Genomic DNA, 23,986 nt, shown 5'->3' with positions numbered 1-23,986 from the left:
AACCCCTAAAAACCCTACCCTCAAATTGCCTTTAAAAAGTGCTGAACACCATTCCCATAGCCATTATTCACCAACCACATCATGTCTTTTGACAACTCAGTTGTTTTTGAAAAGCACTGTTGCCTGATTATAGGGAAACACTCCAATAAGAAACACATACACTTAAATGATGAACTTTTTATGACATCTTTCCAAGAACAACAGTAGCTAATTGTTGAGTTTCCAACTGGGAAATGTATCTTTAATATGCAGATCTCTTAATGACTACTCTAATGCAAATTGTCGATGCTACAGTAATTTAATCATATATATAAGAAAAAAAGCTTAGCTCTTACTTATTGTATGCTTTATCATCTTTCCAGGTAGCACAAATCCAATGCAGCTCATGTGCCATGTGGTTCACAGCCGCCAAGTGTTCTCTTTACTTTAAATACTATTACTGAATGAATCCGTAGGGTTTTTTAGTCCCACTTACTTGGTGCTGACTGGCTTTTGCCAACTGGTCATTGGCTGATTCTACATTAGAAGATGCAGTCTCAATGTTGGCTTCAATGCTATCTGCAAATTAAGATAATAGAAGATGATTACAGGGTACAAACCTAAAACAAAGAATTTATACCAACAGCAATTCAGTAATTTACTCATGGGCATAAAACGATAAGCAGCCTCTTGTTTGCAAGCTATAGCACTACAGGGAAATAGGAACGCCACCCATTTTGATGAACACTTAACCCATCAGTCAGAGGCAGTATGACTGACAGGTCTCCCTGTGTTCCTAGACAGGATGGAGCTTAGCAGCTCATCCCATTCTCACTGAAACCAATGGGAAGTCTGATAGGAAATTCAAAGGAAATCATCAGCTCAAGGCTGGTAAATTTACTAGATTAGAGCTAAATTACAGAAGGGACATAGCAGATTGTATCTGAAATCATCTCATTATTAGAGCTCCGGGGTAAGATTCATTTGAGTACATGTGGGTTATTGACCATCCCCAGGTATCTGTAGTTGAGCAAGTCACCTCAGACACTATCACAGTCAACAGAGAGCAAGTTCGTACTGTGCAATTCATCCCACCCTACAGTAGCTGCCCGCCGCTGATCAGATCAGATGAATCACAACCTAAACTCCTGGATCACATTTCAAAGCTGCAAGGGGGATCTCTACAGATGACTCAAATTGAGACACATTGCTGGTACCTAAAATTAAGGGAGAAGAATATCACCCTAGATTGCTAGATCTGACAAGGTGGGAAGCTGGAGGAACCACGAGGAATCAAAATGAGACTAGAAAAGAAAGATTATCATCAGCTACACCTTGCAGCTGGCAGCTCCCCACTTCCATCAAAGGCAAGTATTAATTTTGACTCCAGAGCTGTGCTTAGAAAGCGAAACACCTATGGTATAAAACCTGCAAATAAGGGTTTGTGTTTCCAGCAGAAATCTTAGAGTCCAGCTTGTCCCCTACAAGATGTGCAACCAATAATTTCTGGCCACAATGAAAGAGTATGTGCACTTGGTCTACTTCTGTGTGTTTTCCAGCAGATATTACACCATGGAGTATATGAAAATAGCCAGGAGGAATTCAACCACAGGTAGAAATTTGGGAATAAGGTTCCAGGGATTTCTCTAATCCTTAATAAAATTAATGGAAGTTCTTCAACTGATGGTATTAGGAGTTGGATTAAGATATGCCACAGAAGATTTAAGTAATTTATTCTTTTATTTTTGAAGAACAGAACATCAATCAGGCTGGCCACTTTTGTGATGGGTAAAGAAATGAAGGCTTGCAAATAAACTGTGGAAAATGGTTGTGTTCAGGTTTTGCCATTTTTAAGTAAACAGTGTTGCAACTTCATTAATGTAATTATGCATTTCTGATAACTGAACCTAAAAACAAAACAAAAGAGCAAAGAAACCACAAACCAGCAGAACCATGGAATAAACAAACTTCAGCTGAACACTTGGAATCCTGTTAAATAAAAGTCTTGTATTACACCTGGGAGAGATGGTTTTCCATTCCTTTTATTTTAGATTATGCGTGCTGTAGTACACAAGAAAAAAACTACGTCTGGCACTTTTATAGATTGATATACTGTAATTTTATTGTCATACCCAATGCTTCTCAAACAATTTTTATTAAGACTTTAACACTGTGGACCTTCGTTGGCATCACTGACCTCTGCCCAAATGCTTTCCTTGCATTCAGGACTCAGCAGGAAGAGATCAAAAGGCTTCTAAGGAACTCAACCTCTGTGAAGAAATATCAAATTTTCTTCTACAGATCCTTAGAAGAGCTGCATCCACACACATGTGCACATCAGTGTGACAGCCTTGAAGAGTTTAGTCCTAGTATTGCATTGATCTGAAGGCATTTCTGGGAAAGTGTCAGATTTTTCTTTTCAATACCAGTAGAAAAAAATGGTGCTGAATTACCAAAAATTATGAGCAGAAACATGAATGCCACAACAGCACACTGCAGTGAGCAGCATTTTTGCCATGTGAGTGGATCTACCCAGGGTCTACCTGAAATAGGTGTGCCTGAGAAACAAGGTGTTTCTTGTGAGTGAAACATGGTAGACAGATTTAAACCTGTCACTTGATAGTAATGATGTCCTAGGCAAGTTTACAAGGAAAACCCTACTACCACATCTCCACAAGTGCTATCACTGTCAATTGGTATCACACTTGTGTTTAAAAGGAATAGATGTCCCAACTCCAGGGCTGGCCCTGATGTCTTTCCAGCCAGACATTGAGGCTGACCCATAAATCAGTAACTGGTCGTTCTACATATTTATAGGAGTATTTATACTTTATAGGAGTAGTAGTAGAGGGACATTGGATGCTTTCTGGTTAGAACTGAGAAACAGATGAAAAGTGGTCGATCTCTGGGCTAGATTGGCTCTGTAGGACAGGGTAGTGCTTGCTTTCTCTGTTTGCACGTTAGGACAGTGCTGCGTAATTGGCAACTACAAGCCCCAATCCAATTTCCAGCACCATGTATATGAGTGTCTCTGCATATGGAAACAACAGGGCACAAGGCAGAGAAACCAAAAGAGTTAATACGACATTAACACAGACAGGATGCATCAGCCAGAATAATTTGTCACTCACCCAAGGTGACAAATTCTTAGTTGCCTAGTTGTTGACAAGTATTTACTTCTATGGTTAAGCATGACTACATGATGCATAGTAAACCAGACTGGTTTTGCCTAAAAAAATTTTTATATGTTCTGTGGAAGTCCCTAAGAACTAACCATTGGGTCAACACCAGTTTACATCAATTGAAATTCAGCTCCTGACCACTCAAAGATCCAACATGCCGTAGCTTTCCTACAGCCAAGCTGTGACACATGTTAGGATGTGGAGAAAAGAAGAAAAAGTCAGGTAAAAAACTGAACCAAAACTAAGAATATATCCTGCTGGGACACCTGTTAATTCTAGAAGCAAAGGTCTGACCATAGTTTTGGGTTACAAAATACAACTTTATGTAGGAAAGCACTTCCAGGTATTAAGCTACCTTGTGATGGGATTTGGAAGGGATGGGGGGATTTGGGAAATTTGGAAGAGGTGGAGGGAGTGTGCTGAACACCTTGACAGTCACCTAATCAAAGTAACAGAACTTGCTCATGTATCTGATGTTTCTCAGGACCTTAGTGCAGACACCTTTCACTACTCAATGCCTTTTAAAGGCTGATTGTCCTCATAAAATTAATCATTTAGACATGGAAGAGCTACAGAGGAGAAATTTATGAAAGACATCAGACTAAATCAAGAGTAATCTCTGTGCTCCTCTTGGGGCAGGGTTAAATCACAGCAGGAGCTTAATTTAGCTTCCTTAAATGGCCCTTCAGAGCAAGCTAGCACTTTCTGCTGCCTGCAGGGGGGCCTAAGGAGATTTGCCTTTGTTAGATAAAATTAAACGCTGTGAACTCCCCCTTAGCACTGCACGGAATGGGCTAATTGTATGTCATGCACCGTGTTCTGCAAACACCATCTACATTTTTCCCAGTGCGGGTTTTCACAAGCAGGACGGCCATGTGCTACATGTCCTGTATGAGTTGATGTGATGTTACAGGAGGAGGCTGGACCCTGGTGGCACTGTTTCTGCACACGTTCTCCTAACAGGGGAATACGAGGCTTAGAATAAGCAAACCTCCCATTTAAAACATTTTTTGTAACAACTTGTTATCCTGAGACACAGGGGAAAAACTAAAACAAACAAAATCCACTAAACAGCTCTAAAACTCTATACAAATGAGACATAAATATGTAACACAATTTAACTGGATATTGCTGTTGATTAACACAGGAAAGCAAGAGAAGGAAAGAGAATTTGGGTCAAATCACAAGGAAGTAAGTAATATGTTAATGATGGTAATAAGTCAATGATGAATGTGTCATTCACAGATATGTCACTGTATCTTTGCTGAATGCTAGTGACGGTTCACAGCTTCACCTTGCTCACTTTCAGCCTCCTTGCCAGGGTACCTTGCTTGGGGATGGAAAGGCAAGTATTTCCAGAGGGGCGGTAGGATCCTAGGTAGACTGGAAAAAACCTATTGGAAGGGTCTGCCTTTTCCTTTCTCCTTTGGCTTTGGTATGAAGGGACAGTGACTCTGTTCCCAAATAATTGTGATAATCAGCCCCGGGTCTGGGATTTTCCAAGGAGCCTGAATACCACAACGATTTTCTGTCCTCAGTCTGTGATGACAAATTTATGGTACAATTGCAAAAACAAAAACCTTAAGGCAATGCTAATGCCATTTTATTAAACTGAGGGACGGGGCTGCACCAAAGCAGATGGTGGTTGCAAACAAATGCACCAAGGAATTAGGAAGAGATTTCTAATTTTCCGGCTAAAGCACATCCTTTCAATAGGAGTAGTGAAGGTGGCAGAGCTAACCAGCTTTTAGATGTAATTTCATAGGATTTTATGACACACTTGTCACACAGAGACAGAAATCATGATGACCCCAAGAGGTGTCTTTCAAGCCTATCTGTTCACTTGTCTTCTGAGATCAAGCCCTGCTAATGACCAACAGGAGTCTTATATGTGAAATTACTGGAGTGACAGTGGCTGGAGCGGGGTTTTTGTCCTAACGTATCAAGGAATCACCCATATGACCTGAGCCTTTATAGCAGCAACGATGGACTGGTTTCACAAGGCAGCATTTTCAGTAAAACCGCTTGAAAGACAGGAAAGTGAGCTTGTGAATGAGAATTTTAAAATGCTTCCACTTGGCAGTAACCAAAATGGCCCCCTTTAGGTTTCACAGTATGCTTTTATTTTTAGCACTTTAATAAGCTTAACCCTCTTTTATCACTATAACTTCTGACTAAAAATAATCAATACAACATACTGAGAAGCACAAAAAAAAAAAAAAAAAGAGTACTTTGGTAATGTATAAAGGTTTATTTCCTAATTAAAAGCCAAATTTTGGGTCAAATTTCTTTCTGTATTAACAAAAAAAAAAATTGCCCATTCTAATTGCCATGTACTTGGAGAGTTTTAAGTGAGTCTCATTCCACGCATAAAAGACCCTCAGGGTCTCTATAGGCACAACTGTGGATGTTAAAGGGAAGGAAAACTATGGCAGTTTTTCTGGAGTGAAGTTTAAAATGGCTGAGGGTTGGTCATTTGCAAATTTCAATGTAAACGTCAAGTTATAAATTCTGCACATGAAAGGATTTATAAAATAATCTTGCCTGTGTGCTAAACTAAGGCTAAATGGGTCGCATTGGCTTAGACTGGTGCAATGAAATACAATTTGCAGCTCCATGAGTCATCAGGAGTCATGGTTATTGCTTCCAACAAAAGGCAGAGAGCACCTAGCTTTCTATTTGATTTTAGCAGAGCTCTAATTCTTCCACATGGTAACACATCACGACCCTCAGAGGTAAGGTTTAAGGCACTGAACAACCACTCACCCTAATTTTCCAGGCAGGCCTGGAAAGACTATTTAAACTATCCCAAAATGTCATAACAAGCTCTTCCTGCTGGTTTTCTTCGGCCAGCAGCCCAAAGCCCTAGTCTGTATGAATAAAAGTGGCTAAAAGGCAATGGCCAAACACCAGCATAAATTTGCAACACTTCAACTCCTGAGTGATTTACACTGTCCTTGAAATGCATCTTGAAAATGTCAAGTATCTACTACATATGTATGCACTGAAAAATGGTATCACCCTGCCAGAGGTTTACCATGCCTGCCAGGATACATCTTCCAGGGATTTAAAATTCAAACGTTGTCCTACGTACATCTATTGGAAAATAGCACATCCTACCAGACAATAAGGTACCTCGTATCATCTGCTCTGTGCTAAATGGCAGAGTGCAGAAATATTACCACTGTAGCAAGATGCAAAGCAATTTAGCATTCTTTCTTACAGAGAGAAGTGGTCTCAAATTACTGATATTTACCACGGGAGAAGAGTCAGTGTATGAAGAGTTTCCTGAGGGTGCATGGTATGGCCTCTGCCCTCATTGCCTGGTGTACACTTTCAGCTACCTAGTTGAGGCATCCAGAGTTCCCATACGATTCTCTCATATGGCTCTGGGTAATCCAAGGCTCTAGTTTTAATCCCACAAAATTTGCATGTGGGAGGATATTATGTCATGGCAATAGTCCTGATTCACTGATTTTTTTTTCTCCATTTCCTTCTTTTTGTGATGAACAAAGGTATTTCAACAAGATATTTTTTGTGCAGAAATTTATGGGCATGTCAGACTTTCTTTTTTTTCCAAAATAATCTCTGAAAGTAATTTAAAGAGCAAAACAGCACTCATTCTAGCTTTGATTGGGAAATTCCAGCTACTCCTCTATAGCATGTTCTTTCTTTTTTCTTGTCATGTAAATTCAACACTATTTTTTTAATTCTATTAGACACTGAGTTAAAGAAAATATTTCAAACTGCAATAAAATATGTTTCTTTAAAATGACAAAAAAGAAATAAAGGATCAAAATAATTATATTTGTTTTTCCAAATCCAGCTCATGAATTGATACAGTTTGGATAAGTACCTTAATTTACTTGCATTTTTCAGAAGTCCACTTTTGTCTGCATTTAACACAACACTCATCTTCCATCACGCAGCTGAGCACATAAGCTATTGAGTCCTATAGCTCAGTCAACTGAGGAATGAATTGTCAATCTGATTTTGTCACAGGAATAAATGAGGATGATGGGGGTGTTGATTCATAGAAATAAATACACTTTATTTATGCTTACTATCTTGGAAAGATCATATATTTTACCTACAAAGTAAAGTCACTGATATTTACAACTTGCTTGACCTCTTTTGCTTTACATGGCTCATTTGATTTACTTAACCTACTCAAGCCATGGCCTCCCAAACACAGTCTGTCTGTGGCAGAGTATAACACCTCGAGCAGAAATAAACCAACCACCTGGGCAGCTTCTGTCTATATGACATTTACTGCTCAGTTGCAGCATTACTAGAAACTGAGAGCATGGTTGTTCCAACTTCCCAAAAATGACTTTGGATAAATTGGCGTGAGAAGAGTCCTACTGGTGGCAATAAACCTCATAAAAGGAAGAGGCTTGTTTCTTGTACAAAATTAGCCGGCTCATTAACTGCAAGTATACCAGCCCAATCACATTATGAGGGTCAAACACAAACAGCAGACAAATCTTTAGGCGTTAGTAAATTTGCAAGTGTAGAGTCACCCATTATTCTTTTCCTTATAAACCAGCATGTGCTGTCTTACCAGCACTGTCAGCACTAGAGCTAAATGTAAAAGTCCAGATACAACAAGGGCAGACACAAAACTTCACACTCCCAGAGAGCAGAGACAGGAAAGAAGCACAAAAGCTTGTTTATTTTTTATGCTGCCTATTATCACGAGTAAAATGAGTTGGTTAGAGATCATGGTAGCCCACACCTGACTCCAACAATTCAGTTGTAGCAACGGTCACCAACCTGTGCCTAACATGAATCCAAGCACCTCACAGACTCTTCAGTGCTGTCTGAAGCCAAGGACGTGTGAAAAGTGACAGTGGAGGCCACCACTGCTGCAGTCCAGATAAACAGGGAGAGCAAGGCCAGTGGTACACAAAACACCATGACCTTAAAATTGTCACCTACAAGGCAATTAAGGGTAGTAATACTATGCAATTTCAGCAGCTGGGGTAGTTTACAGTAAAGCTTCATTAGACTTAGATAACAGAACAACAAACTGATGACAGGGTATACACCTAGGATGAACAAAGAAATGGGAGGTTCCATAGAATCATAGAATCGTTAAGGTTGGAAAAGACCCTTAAGATCATTGAGTCCAACCATTAACCTAGCACTGCCAAGTCCACCACTAAACCATGTCCTCAAGTGCCTTGTCTACCCGTCTTTTAAATACGTCCAGGGATGGAGCCTCAGCCACTTCTTGGGAAGTGAATGGGAAGTGAACAGATTATCACTGGTTCAGAAATACCCCAGTGAACCCTTCCTGCACGGGCTGTGCTCTGTACTGACATGTAAGTCTGTGTCTCAACACGTGGCTGAAAGCAAGAGAGCCAAGAGAAGATTTCCCAATTCATCAGGAACCAATAAGAACATAAATGTACCCATTCACATAATAGCCTCCTCTGAGATCACTTAGGAAACTTAACCAAATGAGAGACTTTGCAGGCCACATTCAACTGAACGTAGATATCAAAGCTGTTACACTCAGGTATTCAGGGACAACTCTCAAGATGTGTTCATTTTCCGCAGATGTCCCAACCGGGACACATAACTCAGGAGAGTTTAGTTAAGGATCTAGTTGAATGATTTCCCAGCTTGGTTTGCATTAGCATATCTGACAACAGACTCTTGGCTGTGCCATTCAGGCAGTCAGACTGGAGGAGGACATGTGTGGAAGGGTGCTATGGACCCTCTTGACTCTTGACAGTGCCTATGTGTTAAATCAGCCTTTAGGTCAGAAAGGCAACAGTGATAAAACAGGCAACAAAACTGAGCTGATTTCACAGGCGAAAAAACCCAACCAAAAAACCCCAAACCTAAAAAAACCTCCCCACATTCAAAAGCTTCTAAAATAAGCACTACATTTGCATTCATGCAAATATAGTTTACTTCGAAGGAGGTTTATTATTATTATCATTAGGCAATAAGTGACAATGTGGCATGTCAGTGAACACCAGCATTACCCGAGGACTGAATATATTGACACCATTAGGAAGTTCTTCCAAGACTGAAGGAAAGCACCAGCTGCCATGTTTATATTTATCTTGGCAGGTCTGTGGTCTCTAGCCTGACAGATACCATGTAGTGATGTCTGTAAAGTGAGGGAGCATCCACTTTAGATCACATTATGAAGTTTCTTCACTCTATTATTTTCAAATATAAAATGCATTCAGGAGTGAAGTGAAAGGTTAATAGCACCAAGATCTACGCCTGAATAAGTAATGGAAGAAAAAGAAAGTCTGGGGAAGTCTTTTGCTTAACACAGTAGGGTCTTCTTCCAGCAAGTGGGATTTGCTGTGCAAACATAAATTTGTATACATTTGGTCTGGACAAAGAGGTAGAGGACTGGTAAATTAGTTGCTGTGTCTCTGCTGCTGTAATCTTAAAATAGGCGGCCGGTATGTGATCTTGGAATTTCTTCCCATTTTAGGGAGTTGGGGAGGTTACAGTTACACTGGCAGAAGGCTGGTTCTAAAACTGTCCAATGGAGGAAGAAATGTGACTCTTTTAAAACTGTAAAATGTTTTCAGAACAACATGGGTCTTTCCTTGTGGCTTTGAGAAATGTGATGGAGCGGCAAACAGTGATATAAATGGTGAAAACTGAATTAGAGCAGTTTAGATAAGGGATGTAGATCTTGCATGTTATTGTGGCATAACTAGTAACGTTACATATACAGGTAGGATGGAAAAACAGCTCCTCTAAAACAAAAACAGAACAGCATTTTCTTTTGCCATGGCAGTGGGGGGGAAGCGATAACTGCATTATTCAGGTCATCTTTATTCTCTGTTACAAGACAAACAGAAGCCTACAGAGGCGGACAGATATGGCCTTGCCTTCAGCAGGTACTAATACCAATACTGGCAGCTGTGTTGTTGACACTTTCTTCAGAGGAACTGGGGATTTAAGGATTCTCTTCTCCCTAACACCAGCTATAAAACTGATTTCATGGAACTATGTCCATCCCAGTATGGCCAATGGAAGAACAAGCTTGCACATGTAAAATAACGATGTTCAGTATGAAACACTGGGAATGTTTCAAGCTGTTAGGGTGCTTGTAGTTCAGTTGAGTGGCCATCTATGAGCATGGAAAAGAGTAACTGTTGCTCTAGCAATCACTCCCAATGTAATTTACTTCTCACAGTACCAAGTCCTTAATGCTTGCCTTGGATGCTTTGGCTGAGGTACCCTTCTGCTACCATGAGAGTAATGTTTAACAGTGGAGATGGCCCTCTTCTAGCCATCTTGACATCTTGCCATTTCTACATCAGATCCCCAAAGTTATCATCAATGCACTCCAGAACCTCCTAGATTACTTATGCCCTGCTGTGTTGTCCCTCCGACATATATTGGGGTGGTTGAAGTCCCCCATGAGGATCAGAGCCTGCAAACATGAGGTTGTTCCTATCTATAGAGGGCCTCATCAACTTTGCCTGTCCTCTTTTTAATCCTAACCCCTAAACTCTCCATCAGCTCCTCATCCATCCCCAGGCAGACCCCCATGCACTCCAGCTGCTCTCTTACATAAAGGGCAACTCTTTCTCCTCATCTTCCTACCCTGTCCTTTCTGAAGAGCCTGTATCCCTCCAATGCAACACTCATCATGGGAGCCGACCCACTACATCTCCATGATCCCAACAAAACCGTAGCCCTGCAACTGCATGCAGATCTCTAACTCTTCAAGTTTATTCCCCATACTGTGTGCATTAGTGTACAGGCACTTCAGAGAGGCACCCCAGCATGTTAAGTTCCTGGAGAGGTTTTGGGGTCTTTGTCCACAATGGTGCACCTCGCTGCCTACACGCAAGTGCTAGAGGTAACCCTGCCCCGGCCCCATTGAGATGACTTTGTGAACCCTTCTTGCCACACCACCTCATGCCTTCTATTCAGGAGTCCTGTCCATTGGTCCCTCATGGGACTGATGATTGCCCTGTCCCTCCCCCATCATTCCTAGTTTAGAGCCGTTCTTATGAGGTCAGCCATCCTATTGGCAAGAATAGTTTTGCCTTGCCTAGTGAGGTGGATCCCATCTCTCCAAAGCAGATACAAACAGGGTTATAGAACCCAAAATCATATATCCCCAACACCAGTTCCACAGCCAATTAATGAGTTCTATTAGTGCCCTCCTCCTCGCACCCTTTCCCCTCACCGGCACCCTGTGTGATGAAGTTGCATGGGGATGCTTTTGCCAGAAGGTCCTGTAAGACTGTGCTGAAAAGACTCTTTCTGATTATTCAAAGGTAAGCAAGGCCACTAGCTTGTTTTGGCTTTGAGGGCTTGGACTCACTGATACTGTAATGCTTAGTTAAATATTCATATCAAAGAGGTGCCATAACTAGGAACACAGGCATGGGGCTTATTTGCCCCATAAAATAAGAGATACGCTGCCCCGAGACTACATTTCCCCTCATCTATTTCCTCCTTGCACGACAGAAATTGCTCTCTACCCTAGGGAGTGTTATGGATGTGTTCATTAAGGAACTGGCCCACACGCTACCAAAACTACTGTTAGGTTTTTGTAAGAAGCATGGGTTACTCTGTTTGTGCCATGCATAGACCAGACAAGGGCTTCCCATTAATTCAAGAGAGTTGTTTGCTCTACAGCCCTGGGATCATTTTGCTGAGTGGTGCATGTCGCATTCCCTGGTTATGTATTTTCCCTGTGTTTCCCTGTGTTTTCTAAACAAGCACACACAGAGCTTTCATTTCATGCCTGTAAGAGGAATGCATTAAAAAAAAACCAACAAACGAGTGCCAAGAGAACTGTCTCTTATCGTCATTGCTTTTGAATTTTCACTGTGGGGGGTTTGACTCCCTTTACCTCCTGATTCATAATCTCACTTACTTCTGTGTAATGTGAATGTCAAAAGATAAACAGTGGGACCTTTCAGCGATTGGTTGGGAAGATACCTTGACTGGCTGCCAGGCTGAAAAGATACTCCTAAAGAAACTATTAAAAATCTGCCACAGAGAAACAGGAAGAAGAAAGAACGTGTCAGATATAAAAGGAACAAAAACCTTATGCTGGCTCAAAGACAAAACATCCTACTTAGTCTAACTGTTTCTCACAGGCAAGTTAATACCGGGGTCGCTTCGATGCATGGGCAACATCTTAAAATAATAAATATTGCCTTAAGAAAAGGAGTTACAAGGATCTTGAAGCTAGCTGATGTATGTTGTCATGTCCTTCCCTCAAGGCATTAACATTTGATGTGCTTTTAGGAGATGAATCAGGCTCCAAAGTTATCCATGTACAAAAATGAGCTTCCAAACAAGCATAAATTAAAAAAAAAAAAAAAATTAAAAAAGAAATAATAAAAAGTTGGGTTTAGATATCATCTTGATTCTTTTCTGCACCTGTGACCCCGAGTGGTGTTTCTCAGTGGGATGCAGCTAGCTCATTTCAGTGTGAAAGGAGATATCTTATGCTAATGGAACCTTGCAAAGGTATGAGCTTGGCAAAGAAATCCAGTGTGATTAATAAACAGTGGAGAAGAGTTTCTTCTTTTGTGATCTACATATGGCTGTCTTAGGACTTGGTCCAACTCCCAGGAGCTCCAGTGAGACCTCTGTCTGAGTGCTGCAGGTTAGAAATACCTCCACAAATCTTGCTTCTCTGGAGTTTAGGTCCCGCAACGCGGCGTTAGGACAGTTAGCTCTCAAATTTGGAAGCAGACAGTTGCTTCTGAAGCTCTGCACAGTATTATCATACACACACAAAATGAGAGACAGAAAAAAAAGTGTGATTGTCCTTAGCTGCATCAGAAGACAGCAGTGATAAAGCCAAGGGTCAGAGGAAGTTTAAAAGGAGCAGATCTACTGTGTCTTATCCCTCTGTGAACAAAAAGTGACTGTCAGTGATGGGCTGCTCTTAAAGATAATATTAGGGGTTATTCTTATCTCTTTTCCCAAGTTTTCTCCACCACATTCCTAGCCACTGGTAGCTGGAGAGCAAGAGGAGGTCAGCTAATGGGCAGAAGCTTCAGACTATGCATGTGAGCACATTATGATGTTAGGCTACTGTAGATTTAATCAGACACACCCTGCAATGTGGAAAGAAAATTCCATTTAGGAGAAGCAAGCTGCTTAATTTTCTCCACCATCATCAATAATCATAACAATAATTGCTACTACTATTGTTTTTAATTACAGTTCCAGGTAGAAAGGAAGAATTGGATCCCTTTCCAGTTAATGTTATATATACTCCAGCTTCCTTTTTACAGTCAAGAGGGAACAGATTAATCTCACTGAGATTTCTATTTTATGCCAGATACACCAGCTAACTATCTTTAATATAAAGAACCCTATTGCACAGGGCAGTTTGTCAGATCAAAACATCACTGGATGTACAAAATGCCCAAAACACAGGAGAAATAATCACAGCATCAACAAGCAGCTGCTCATAAGGGAATACACAACATCATATTGGAATGGTGAAGGAGGGTAATAAAGCCCATACTTTAACGGTGGTACCTACCTATTGTGTCTCCTTGCTCATGCACCATGGAGGCCAGGTCTTTAATGATCTGGTTCACATCCAACATGTCACTCTGAAAAGAAAGAAATTCTAACATTAATGATGAATGGGTAATATCCAAGTTCCACAGTCAAGCTCTGCAAAGAAAAAAGCAAAAAGCAAAACCAGAAAACCTCATCTGTGTAGAATTAAATGAAAAAGTTATAATGGTCCCATAATAAATCAAAAATCCCCTTAAATAAAGGTATGATTTGCTGGATCTAAGTCAGCCAGTTGACTCAAGCTTTCTAAAAGAAACAAGTAGAATGATCAGATTATACAGTTTCTTTTCAGAATTGTGGAGGACCAAGAGAAAAGAACAACAATAAAAACAACAGCAACAAACCCTATTCTTTCTAAAAAAGTTATTTCTGATGCAGGCCATTCATCCCAGAGCGTAGATTCTTACATAGAAAAAGGCCATCTTTCAGCCTAGCATCCATCTGATAAAATACACTCATAAACTGATGAAGGTGTGATCAAAAACTCACTGAATTTGAAATCTCATTGGTAAGACAATAAGGAAAGATCTGTTTGATGAATGGATTCATTTATACATTTTCAAGTGTAAAAAAAAAAAAAGGAACTGAAAGTTTCTTAGTTACAACACAGCAAATTGCCAGTGAGTTTGTTTCCCTCGTTTCTGAACACTTACCATATACGAGAGCAAACGTGAGCATATGTTGACTTCATATGACACTGGCTCTTATAAAAAAAAAAATCTAGCAATAATAGACATAATAATATAGATACTGCTGAATGTACTACCGGTAAGGCAATGTTAGCAGAGCAGAAACAAAGACACTCAAACAGGATGCATTTTGTTAAGCTGTACAAATCCCAGAATCACAGAAACATTGAGGCTGGCAGGAACTTCTGGAAATCATTTAGTCCAACACCCCTGCTCAAAGCAGTCAATTAAAGAAGGCTGCTCAGGGCCATGTCCACTTGTTTTCCTATATCTCCATGGACAGAGACTCCACAGACTGTCTGACCAACAGTATGCCCATGTATCCTTGTGCTGGGGAACCCAGCGCTGGATGCTTTCTGAAGCGTTGAAAACATTTCCTAAGAATCTGCTTCTCCTGCGGCTAATTGCACAGTAATTGGGTCCTGTTGCAACTTTAGTCCATCATGCCAATAGGTCCGATTGCTTCCACCCCACCTTTAAAAACCTCAGCTTCCCTACTGGCAAATTTAGAAAATGGTGCAAAATGAATCCACGCCCTTCTACTGAAGTTTGTTATGAGAATATAAGTGGCATAACATTTAATCATATAATGCAATAGAATCACATTAATTCGCAATGAAGCCTGGGAGTCCCACTGTGAATTCTAGAATATACCAAATTGTTAAATAACTGAAGAAGTAGGAGAAACAAAAGGTTTAAAAAGCTGTGAGAAATCATAATAAAAGAAAAAACAAAACCCTCAACCAGAGACGGGGTAATGCATCACAAAATACACTTCATTCATTCACTTGTCAAGCATAATGAAGCTTTAATTATGTATGGTATTATTCATAACTTGTAAATACTGCAGAATATTTTGTAAAAGCAATGAAGTTTAAGTAACTTGAGATTGCACTTGAGCACTGTGGTAGTAAATCATTGCCAGGAAATGAGGCGAAATTAGCTGCGATTTTTTGGGGTAGGGGAGTTTTTTGGGTTTTTTGTAAAAAACTTTGAAAGGAGAAAGCTAAAGTTTAGCAAAATGTGAAGAATTGAGAATTAACTTTAATATGTTGTTCTGCTCTCATTTAACTGCTTAGTAAAAGATGATTAAGGAAAAATTAAACAAACAACTAATAATACTAAAAAAGCCCAGAATGCTCATTTGTCTCTCTTGGCTAAATTGCCACTGACATCAGTCTTTTGTTCCTGTTACTTGCAACATAAACAAAATTTTTTCTACCCTTCAGTCAGTCTCTTTTATTTTGTTCTGCTTCTTTTTCAACACTTTAAGTGAATGCGGCTTAAAACTCATGATCATGTTTTTGCACGTACATTTGGTTAGATAGAGGTTATTGCAATATATTGAATTATACATGCCCCCCCAAGTATTTCCATTGGAATAAAACAAGCGGGCAATTCGGTCTAAGAAAGATCAGATGGTATGTTGACTTTTTATAGGGTCTTGCTCTGCTAATTTCACCACAAGGAGCTGGGCTGTCTGCCTCCTGATCCCCAGATATTATGACAAGAAGGGAAGAGTGAGAAAGGAAATTCAATGCTGTATATGAACAGTGCTGTTTCAGATTTGCCATTTATATCCAGGTACTTGGGATAAAACAGCCATCTGCTGCTGCAGAGTATAGATCCTTTTCATAACATTGTAACAACACTTAAAATTACTGTTTGGCAAATATGCATTAGGCAAAGCCAGCCGCTGAGTTGTTAGGAAGGAAAAAAAGCGACTACTGTATTTAAGGAAAAACAAACAGGGGTGAGTTGTAAAGCACAGAGCACAAAGCAATCTGACCTGAAGCAAAGAATCTGTTGAATAATTTAACCTGGCAACGTGAAGTTTCAAAGTCCCTGATATATGTAAGCAAAACAAAAGAAAAAACAGAAGAAAGAAAAATAGCCAGAAATAAGACCTTCCATAATGGAATATACCTAGGAGCTATGTTCTGTTCCTTCTTGCCAGGTTGGCTCTATCACGAAGTACCTCTGAACTTGCCAGGCATCACAGTTTGTTAGCAAAATCAGATTGCCTTTGGTTTCCCACGTTCGCATATACTATGCGGAATTCACAGTGAAATACAGCTTCTCATAAGTCCCTTTGACTCCACAGAAACTGGGAGTACAACAGCCAGCTCTCATTCCAAAAATGCTGTCTCCCTGCCAGCTAACTAGGCTGGGGTTTCTTGGGTTTTAATCAACAGCAGCCTCTCCTGCCTGGCAACAATTCACTCCCTACATTCGGCAGCAAGAGGGAGACAGATTTAAATTGTTTCATCTAAATCCTCTTTCTTTTCTTTTTTTCCAAAGGAGAAATCCATTCTACAGATTAGTATACAGGATTTAACGTCACCCATGCTGGAACAAAAAGAATTAAGACTAGTCATCAGTAAAATCAGAGATGGCAAAAAGAAATGGCAGTAACTAAAGATGACCAAAAAAGCAGAGAAGTGCCAATAAACAAGTCACGCAGATGAGAAAACCAGAGAAATGAAAGAGTTTGGGACCCTAAAGATCTGAAGGATTAACTCTCACTAGAAAAAGTTAGTTTGGAAACTTCTTAACAGAAAATACTAGGTTAAAATGGCAGGGTTATTTGAGTAATTTAACCTGACTCAGTAAGTGAATAGTGTCACTGCAAAGTACTGAGGAGTCTGGAAAAAATCTGAAATTCCAACTCCAGCACAGAAACTGTTGGAAGGACGATTTTGCAGATAAACTAGAAATTTACATTTCCCATTTTTTACTTTAACAAGACCACAATTTCAACATTTTAAAAATTAATCTGGGAGCAAGTCAGGTTGTAAAACCCAGACATTGTTACCAAGATGGGAACAAACTAACCATAAATCCCAGCAGCCCACTTCCCCATGGGATGAACATTACTGAGGTATTTGCCAAGACAGCAAATAAATAAACCTGCTCTCTCTTCCACTCTCACACGTAGTGGGGTGAAGATTTATCTACATTGAAAACTTCTAACATAGCCCTGACCTTAATGATATTCTAAGGACACTTCTGTATTCCAGCCACGAGAACGGCGTTAAATAAACCAGAGAGGGGAAACATGCTCTCCTGAAAAGGACACAGAACAAGCATGTGCTGTCAATAATTTCTCTCTCACATTTAGCCAGATCCCAGCATCCTTTATCAATGTCAGCTCAGGTCTTCAAGGGAAGAGTCACACTTATTTCTAAGAATGTTTGCCTTAGGTTTGTATAAAAAATGGGATCAGAAATATCAGTGGTCTGTCCTATTTAGCACATGTGCTTTTGTGTGTACTCACAAACTATCTATCCTTTTTTTTGAAGGACTACAAATTAACTTTTAAATTAATTGCTGACTCAATGTTCAGGAGATGCTGAATTCTACAAGTGAGGTCTTATTCTGCCCCACCATCCACTCTGCAATAAGCAGTCAGGAGAGCTATAAAACAAACCTGAAGGAGATTCTGAAAGATGTAATATAATATCCATGCGTGTATTTCTGTATATGGAAGCACTCCAAAACAAAATAAAGCAAAACAAAACTGTAGCGCTTGTTATCTTTGGGGAAAAAAATGAAAAGCAAAAAACTAAAAAAAAAAAAACAAAAAAAAAATAAACCCTTTGTAGTGTATGGCATGTTTTACCGAAGAGATGCTGAGATGCTTCTCATGTATCGTGCCATCTGCAACACCCTTGAGACATCTCCTACCCTGTGGTCCAGCATGTGTGAACCACAGATCCAGAGCACACAGAAAGACTAATCAAAGCATGGTGTTCTTCTATCCCCATTCTCTTCTGCGAGATAAGGGAAGGAAGGGAAAGGGAAAAGATCATGTAAAAAATGAGCAAGCTTCTCTGATGCTAGATGGGCAAAAACTAAATCTTGCTGCAACAGCCTCTCAACAAATATTTTTCTCTTGTCTATGGCTGGGGAGAAAAAAATGACATTCTATAAATCAAACTGATTCAGCCTAAGCAACAACAGACCAGCAGAAAATTGTTTTGAGGGCAGAAGCTATCCAGAACAGCAATTACAGACTGAGTTAGATCTCCTCTGGGACTGAACGACAGCCAGTGTGGGGAGTTTCTCTCTCCCTCTTGCTCTCCTGTGCACGCTTCCACTCTATTTTGCTGTCTTAGCAGTCGGTGTCATCTCAGTAAGTGTAGCACTGCACTGCATAATTAAAATAGTTGTGCCAAGCTGCAGCATGCTAATCCAGCATCTACCTGGGGACAGCAGGCTCAAGAAACACAGCGTGAACAGTGTTCCTGTTCACCAAAAGCCAAATGGAGAGGCTGTGGAAAGTGAGATGCCTTGAGCTCATCAGGCAGAGGTGAGGCTCTTGCAGAGGGCACCTCAGGGATGAATAAAGAGAGATCCCAGAACCAGCCAGCTAGTAATATTATTCATTGTGCCCTAAGTGAGAAATAACCCAATGACATGTTCAACCTACCATGCCGTCTTTGGTGCAAATTTCTGTGTAGTGAAGAGGGCTAGGCTGGCGGGTGGGAAGACCAAATTGCTCTGCATATTTGAAGAAGAGGAAGAAACAACTGCTACTGCAGGACTAGCAAGAGTGGAAAAGGTGGCAATGCATTTACCGCAGCTCACTTGCCCTTGTTCACTCTAATGGACATCTCACAGATCAGATACACATGTGGTTATTATTTATTTTAATGATCTACTTGAATGAATTGGACGTAAGACCTCCTCTACCACCCCCGGTGTGTGTCTTCCCACCAGCAGCAATTTGAGCATGAGCGGGCAGTTCCCTTGGAAAACTCCTCTCCTTTTCGCCATCGAACTGCATTTGGAGACATGTCTTGACAGCCTATGTTAATGATAGGCATCATTATCACTGATACTATCTAAAAAGTGAGAGGCATGAGGGGCAACAGGACATTACTGTGAGCTGTGTTAATATCTTTTAGCCATCTTTTGCACTACACCCTTTCTCTGAAGCTTCACAACCCTACATCTGGATCAGATTGCCTGCAAACATGCATTGCTATCGTTATCTCCCATGTACTCTGTATTCCTCAGGGTTTGCCTTTATAGAGATTGAAGACTTTAAGGCAGATATTTTCTTTCACGGGAACTTTATCAGTTCCAAGTCTGTGCTGAAGGTCAAAACTGGACTGTAGTCTGAGGGAAATATAATAATACAAATGACAGGAAGAGACATTTTGCCCTTTTAAAACCCTTTAGATCTGGAAATAGGAGACGTGTTAATGGAGGAGGTCATCAACAGTTCTGTTTTTAAGTAGGTATCCTCACTTTATGTTTGAGAAAATATGGTGTACAATAAAGTATCAAAGATCATGTAAAAAGCTCTTGTTACTAACCATGGTTTTGAACTTCAAATTCATTTACATCCAAAATTTCATTTAAATTCAGCAGTTTGTAAAGTTATGTGCCTTCACATATGCACGTACATGTGAGTATTTATACAGGCATATATAAACAAGTATTCTTGTGTACCACAAACACACCCACCTGTATAAATAGTAACTGTATATGTAGATACACTAATAATTTTAAGATCTAACTTGCCCCCAACATACACCAGGTGTTAAATGAGCTTTTGAGGCTTAGCAGCTTGCAGAGATACAAACATAGCCTATTTCTGTCTACAGTACCACAAAACAGACCTTAAATTTCAGGCTTTTTTTTCCTGGCTAAACACTCTGGTGCAAGATAAGCATGAACACTCATATGTTCTGATAATAGGCAAGCAAAAAAAAAATTGGTTTGCCTTGCTTAGTTTTGATAAAAAAGCTGCATTGATTCCATTTTGCCTTCAAGCTAATGGCATGATGGTTTGGTATCAGGCACAGCAAGGGCAAGAATAGCTCTCATCAGAAAACCGAGAGGCAACACTTGTATGGGGAACAAAGGAATTATGCAACAAAGTCAAGGCGCAGAGGAAATGGAGAAATGTCTCAAAAATCATCCATGATGGAGGAGAGCACGTGCCTTTCCATATTCTGCAGGGCACTGCCCTTCCTTCATCCCCACCTCTCTCCTCTTCCCCTAGAGGCTCATAAAGTCCCTGATGGTGAGTTGCCCACAAAGAGGGAAAGCTGAAGGGACATCCACAAATCAAGTAAATGAAGAGGGCAGAGATTTCACTGCTCTCTCGAGTGTGAGGGAGAACATCAGCTCTGTTCTCCAAAAGGGGGCATGCCACAATTTTATTTCCCTTCTCTCGGTGTCTGATGTTACTGCACTTTGTTAACACAGCTGGTGCAAGTCTCTAGGATGTTATAATGCATATTTGGAAGCGGTAACACCAAAAAGGCATTAGACTGGTCACACCTGATACTTACTCTTTACACTTCTTAGGTTATGCATTTATTTTGTCAACGTTGCAGAAGAAAGTATCTGAACCCACACTATAAATCCAACCTTTTGCTCTCCCACAGCCAAGTTTCTAGCTATTTACCACTAAACAAAGATCAATATCCTTGTGTTTCCAACAAACCCGTTGGTTGCATAGGAAAGATATTTGCAGGCTAAAAATACTCCTTCTGTTTTCTGCTATGCTAGAAAGGTTTTTGTGGGATTTTTAGCCAACTAATCTGTCCCAGCTTCCTCAAGTTGAATTAAGGAATCCATTCCAAGACAAATTCACTTACATTTATAGGGTAATCAGATGGCACAACAATGACTGCATGAAAGACTGAAAAAGAATTAATACAAATAGAGATAATGAAATGCCTGACATTGTGGCCTTCATATTCTAGAAATAAAAATGCTCACTGAAGAAGAAAGTTTCTCCCAACAGAGAATATCCATTAGAAATTAGGTATAGGTTGTGGCTTAGGGTTTGTGAAATTTGCTGGCCCGACACCCTGAGAGTGAAAATGAAGTACAACACAAAATGTAAAAATAAAAGCCACACCAACCAGAGGAGAAATGTCCATCCACAGATATCCATAGCCCTGTCTGAGAAAAGGCTATTATGAGCAACAGGTCCCTCGGTTCTTTCTGCAAGAGCTGAACAATAAACCCATTAGATGCAATTGCCATGGACTGGTTCATGGTGTGGATACCTATCTGCCAGGAACTATTAGTCTATATTACACAGGTTTTTTGTATCAGCTTCCAAACCACTCCAATGACCCATGGGTCTCTTCAGCAACAAACTGCAAAAAGTAAGATATAGGAGTTCTTACAGCAACCTATGAAAGACTTTTTAATTTTTATTTATTTTTTTATATACAGTAGGAATGCTTGTTGGGGACACTGAGGTTTTTTTTTTTTTTTTTTAAAAAAAGGGAAATAAAATGCATTTACTATTTACAGCTACACTTTTTTGTAGCTATTCAGAAGGTCTCCTGAGTACAAAGTCACCAAAGATACGGAAATCCATAAGCAAACTCCAAACTCAGTATCTTACACGCTGACTTTTCCTTTAGCATCTCCTGCTTTCTGCCCCAGGCTGCAATGTATAAACTAATAGGAGTAGTGAGGGAAGTAGCTGTAATCTATCACACTGACTGATACCAGCCCCAGGAAAGGTAGTTTATTGCAGGCGGTATGTTATCTTCAAAAATAGAAACTGTGCACGATTATGACAAAAACTTCAACAATTTCTACACTTTGTTTGCAGCACTATTAATTCCTCACTCTGGATTTATTTCCATGAGGGTCATGTAACCAGAAAAATACAATGGAGGAATTCATTTTCTTTTTAGGAGTGTTCTGGGAAACCAAGCAATTAGAGCAATCTTAAGCTGTCATGTATTATCAATTGCCACTCAATTATTTTACTTAAATAAAATACTGATTGCAGCGTCTGATCTGCAGCTATCAACTGAATGATTCATTTAGGTGCACTATTTATTCTTGAGAAATTAAAAAATATCTAACTTTAACTGAAAGGGGAAAGACAAAGGGACAAGGGAGAGGAGAAAACTGGAAATATGTAGCATCTTTTCACGATTCTCTGCTATGTCGCCGATTCTCAGTTTAGAAATAATTGAAACTACTGTACCGTGTAGAGTCTGGAGATAAGTCGGTCCTCATTACAAGTGGAGTCCATGGTTTTGGTGCAGAGAGGAAGTTGCAGTCTCTTAAAGAGGTCACTGAAGGTTGGAAGCTCTTGTCCTCTGTCTTCAGGAGACTGAAGGGGCACAGCCAAAAGATGGGGTATGGCTGTCCAGGTCTCCAAGGGCTGCAGATAGCACTAGCTCCATGAGTAACTACATATCCTAGGTCTACCCAAGGTTCACGCACTCCTCAATGGTTCAAACTGGGCAAAGAGAAGATACATGCCCCATAGAAGTTAAAAAAAAAAGGCTCTGCCCTATATTTCCCTATGCATTTCAAAACGAAATGCTATGTTCTTTGTGGACTATTCCAGATTTTGGCTCTGTGGTTTGCAGACTATGCAGTTGACACTTCTCTCATATATTTTCAGTCAATAATGCAGAGTACCTAAAAGGCACAAATGCTGAGTAAAGGTATCTGAGGGACAATTAATTACAACTACAGCTTAAAGGCTTATAAAAGAAAGGTTTGATGGCTATCACCTCCTGTAAGAATCAGGCTTGCTGGAGCTGACTCTCCATAACAACCCTCACGTGGGTTTAGTCTCCATTCTCTGCACAAGAGAGCGTCTTTTTTAGAAGTAACCATTATATCCAAAATGATTAATCTCGCCGTTGAAGGATTTTTTCTCAATGTTTAATTTATGCTTATCTGTCCTCAGTTACTACTTAGTAATTTGTTACTACCTTCAACCTTAATATTTTAAATTATTCTACCCTTTTTTCAATGCTATTACACATCAAGTATTTCTACATAGTCATCGTGGCTCAACTAATCACTGCTGCACTTTCTGAGCCTGCAGTTGGTAAATTCCTGTAATCTCTCTTCATAAATTATACTTAATACTTCTTCCTCATTTCTTTCCTTCTGGATCACCTCCAAATTTCTAATATAAAAGGCAGGCCAAAAAGCTCTCATTTCTTACACACCTTCCTGTCAGATAAAAGGTGCCAGTGTCTAAGGCAGACGCTAAAGCGTGTATGACAGTTTGCTTTACTTTCCAACTGTCTGTATTTACTTTCCAGTTGAAAATTTCCAATTTCTGGTTAAAACTACAGCATTGTCTCACACTGACTTTTGATTTTGCTATATCTCAGAGGTAGCAGCAATTCTTTGGTGGGTGGCACAGTCTGAATGGTCTAAAAAAGTTGTTCTAGGTTGACTTTTCCAATAGGCTTTGGGATTCTCATGGCAAGACTTTGGTGTGTGTCTCTATAAGGAGATTAGAAAAGTGAAATCCCTTAGGTCCCACAAACTCAGAGTCACACAGAAGAAAAGTTTCTCTAGGCTTTCTCAATAAGCACAAGAACGAGGCAGGCACCTTCAGAAAGTAGTTCACATCTTTGGTATTTACACAGAAGTGGCGATGTATCTGAGACATTGTAGGTAGCACTGCAAAGGGAGAAAGAGTCTTCTGAGTCCTTTTTCCCAGAGTGAAAAATGTGGTTCAGAAAATGCAGTTTGGTCACCCAACTCTACAGATAACATAGCTGTGTTTGCATACATGGGCATAGCTGTACTGGGCTGGATATCATGAGCTAGATTATG

At 40.1% G+C, this 23,986-nt stretch overlaps 1 protein-coding gene across 1 annotated transcript in view; it reads right to left on the bottom strand.

Annotated features, from left to right (window-relative positions):
* The window catches only part of TSNARE1 (t-SNARE domain containing 1), a gene marked incomplete at its 5' end in the record, with an annotated part of 395,143 nt that overhangs the window by 183,871 nt on the left and 187,286 nt on the right, over window positions 1–23,986 (bottom strand). Inside the window, 2 exons of the mRNA XM_082315677.1 lie at window positions 476–558; window positions 13,675–13,747. Of these exons, the coding sequence (XP_082171803.1) occupies window positions 476–558; window positions 13,675–13,747 (156 nt within the window). The remainder of the gene's footprint in view (window positions 1–475; window positions 559–13,674; window positions 13,748–23,986) is intronic.

This window comes from Platalea leucorodia, assembly GCF_965183815.1.
Source record: "Platalea leucorodia genome assembly, chromosome: 1".
Classification (NCBI taxonomy): Eukaryota; Metazoa; Chordata; class Aves; order Pelecaniformes; family Threskiornithidae; genus Platalea; species Platalea leucorodia.
The sequence above is the reverse complement of the archived record's forward strand: the minus strand, read 5'-3'. Positions and strand labels throughout refer to the sequence as shown.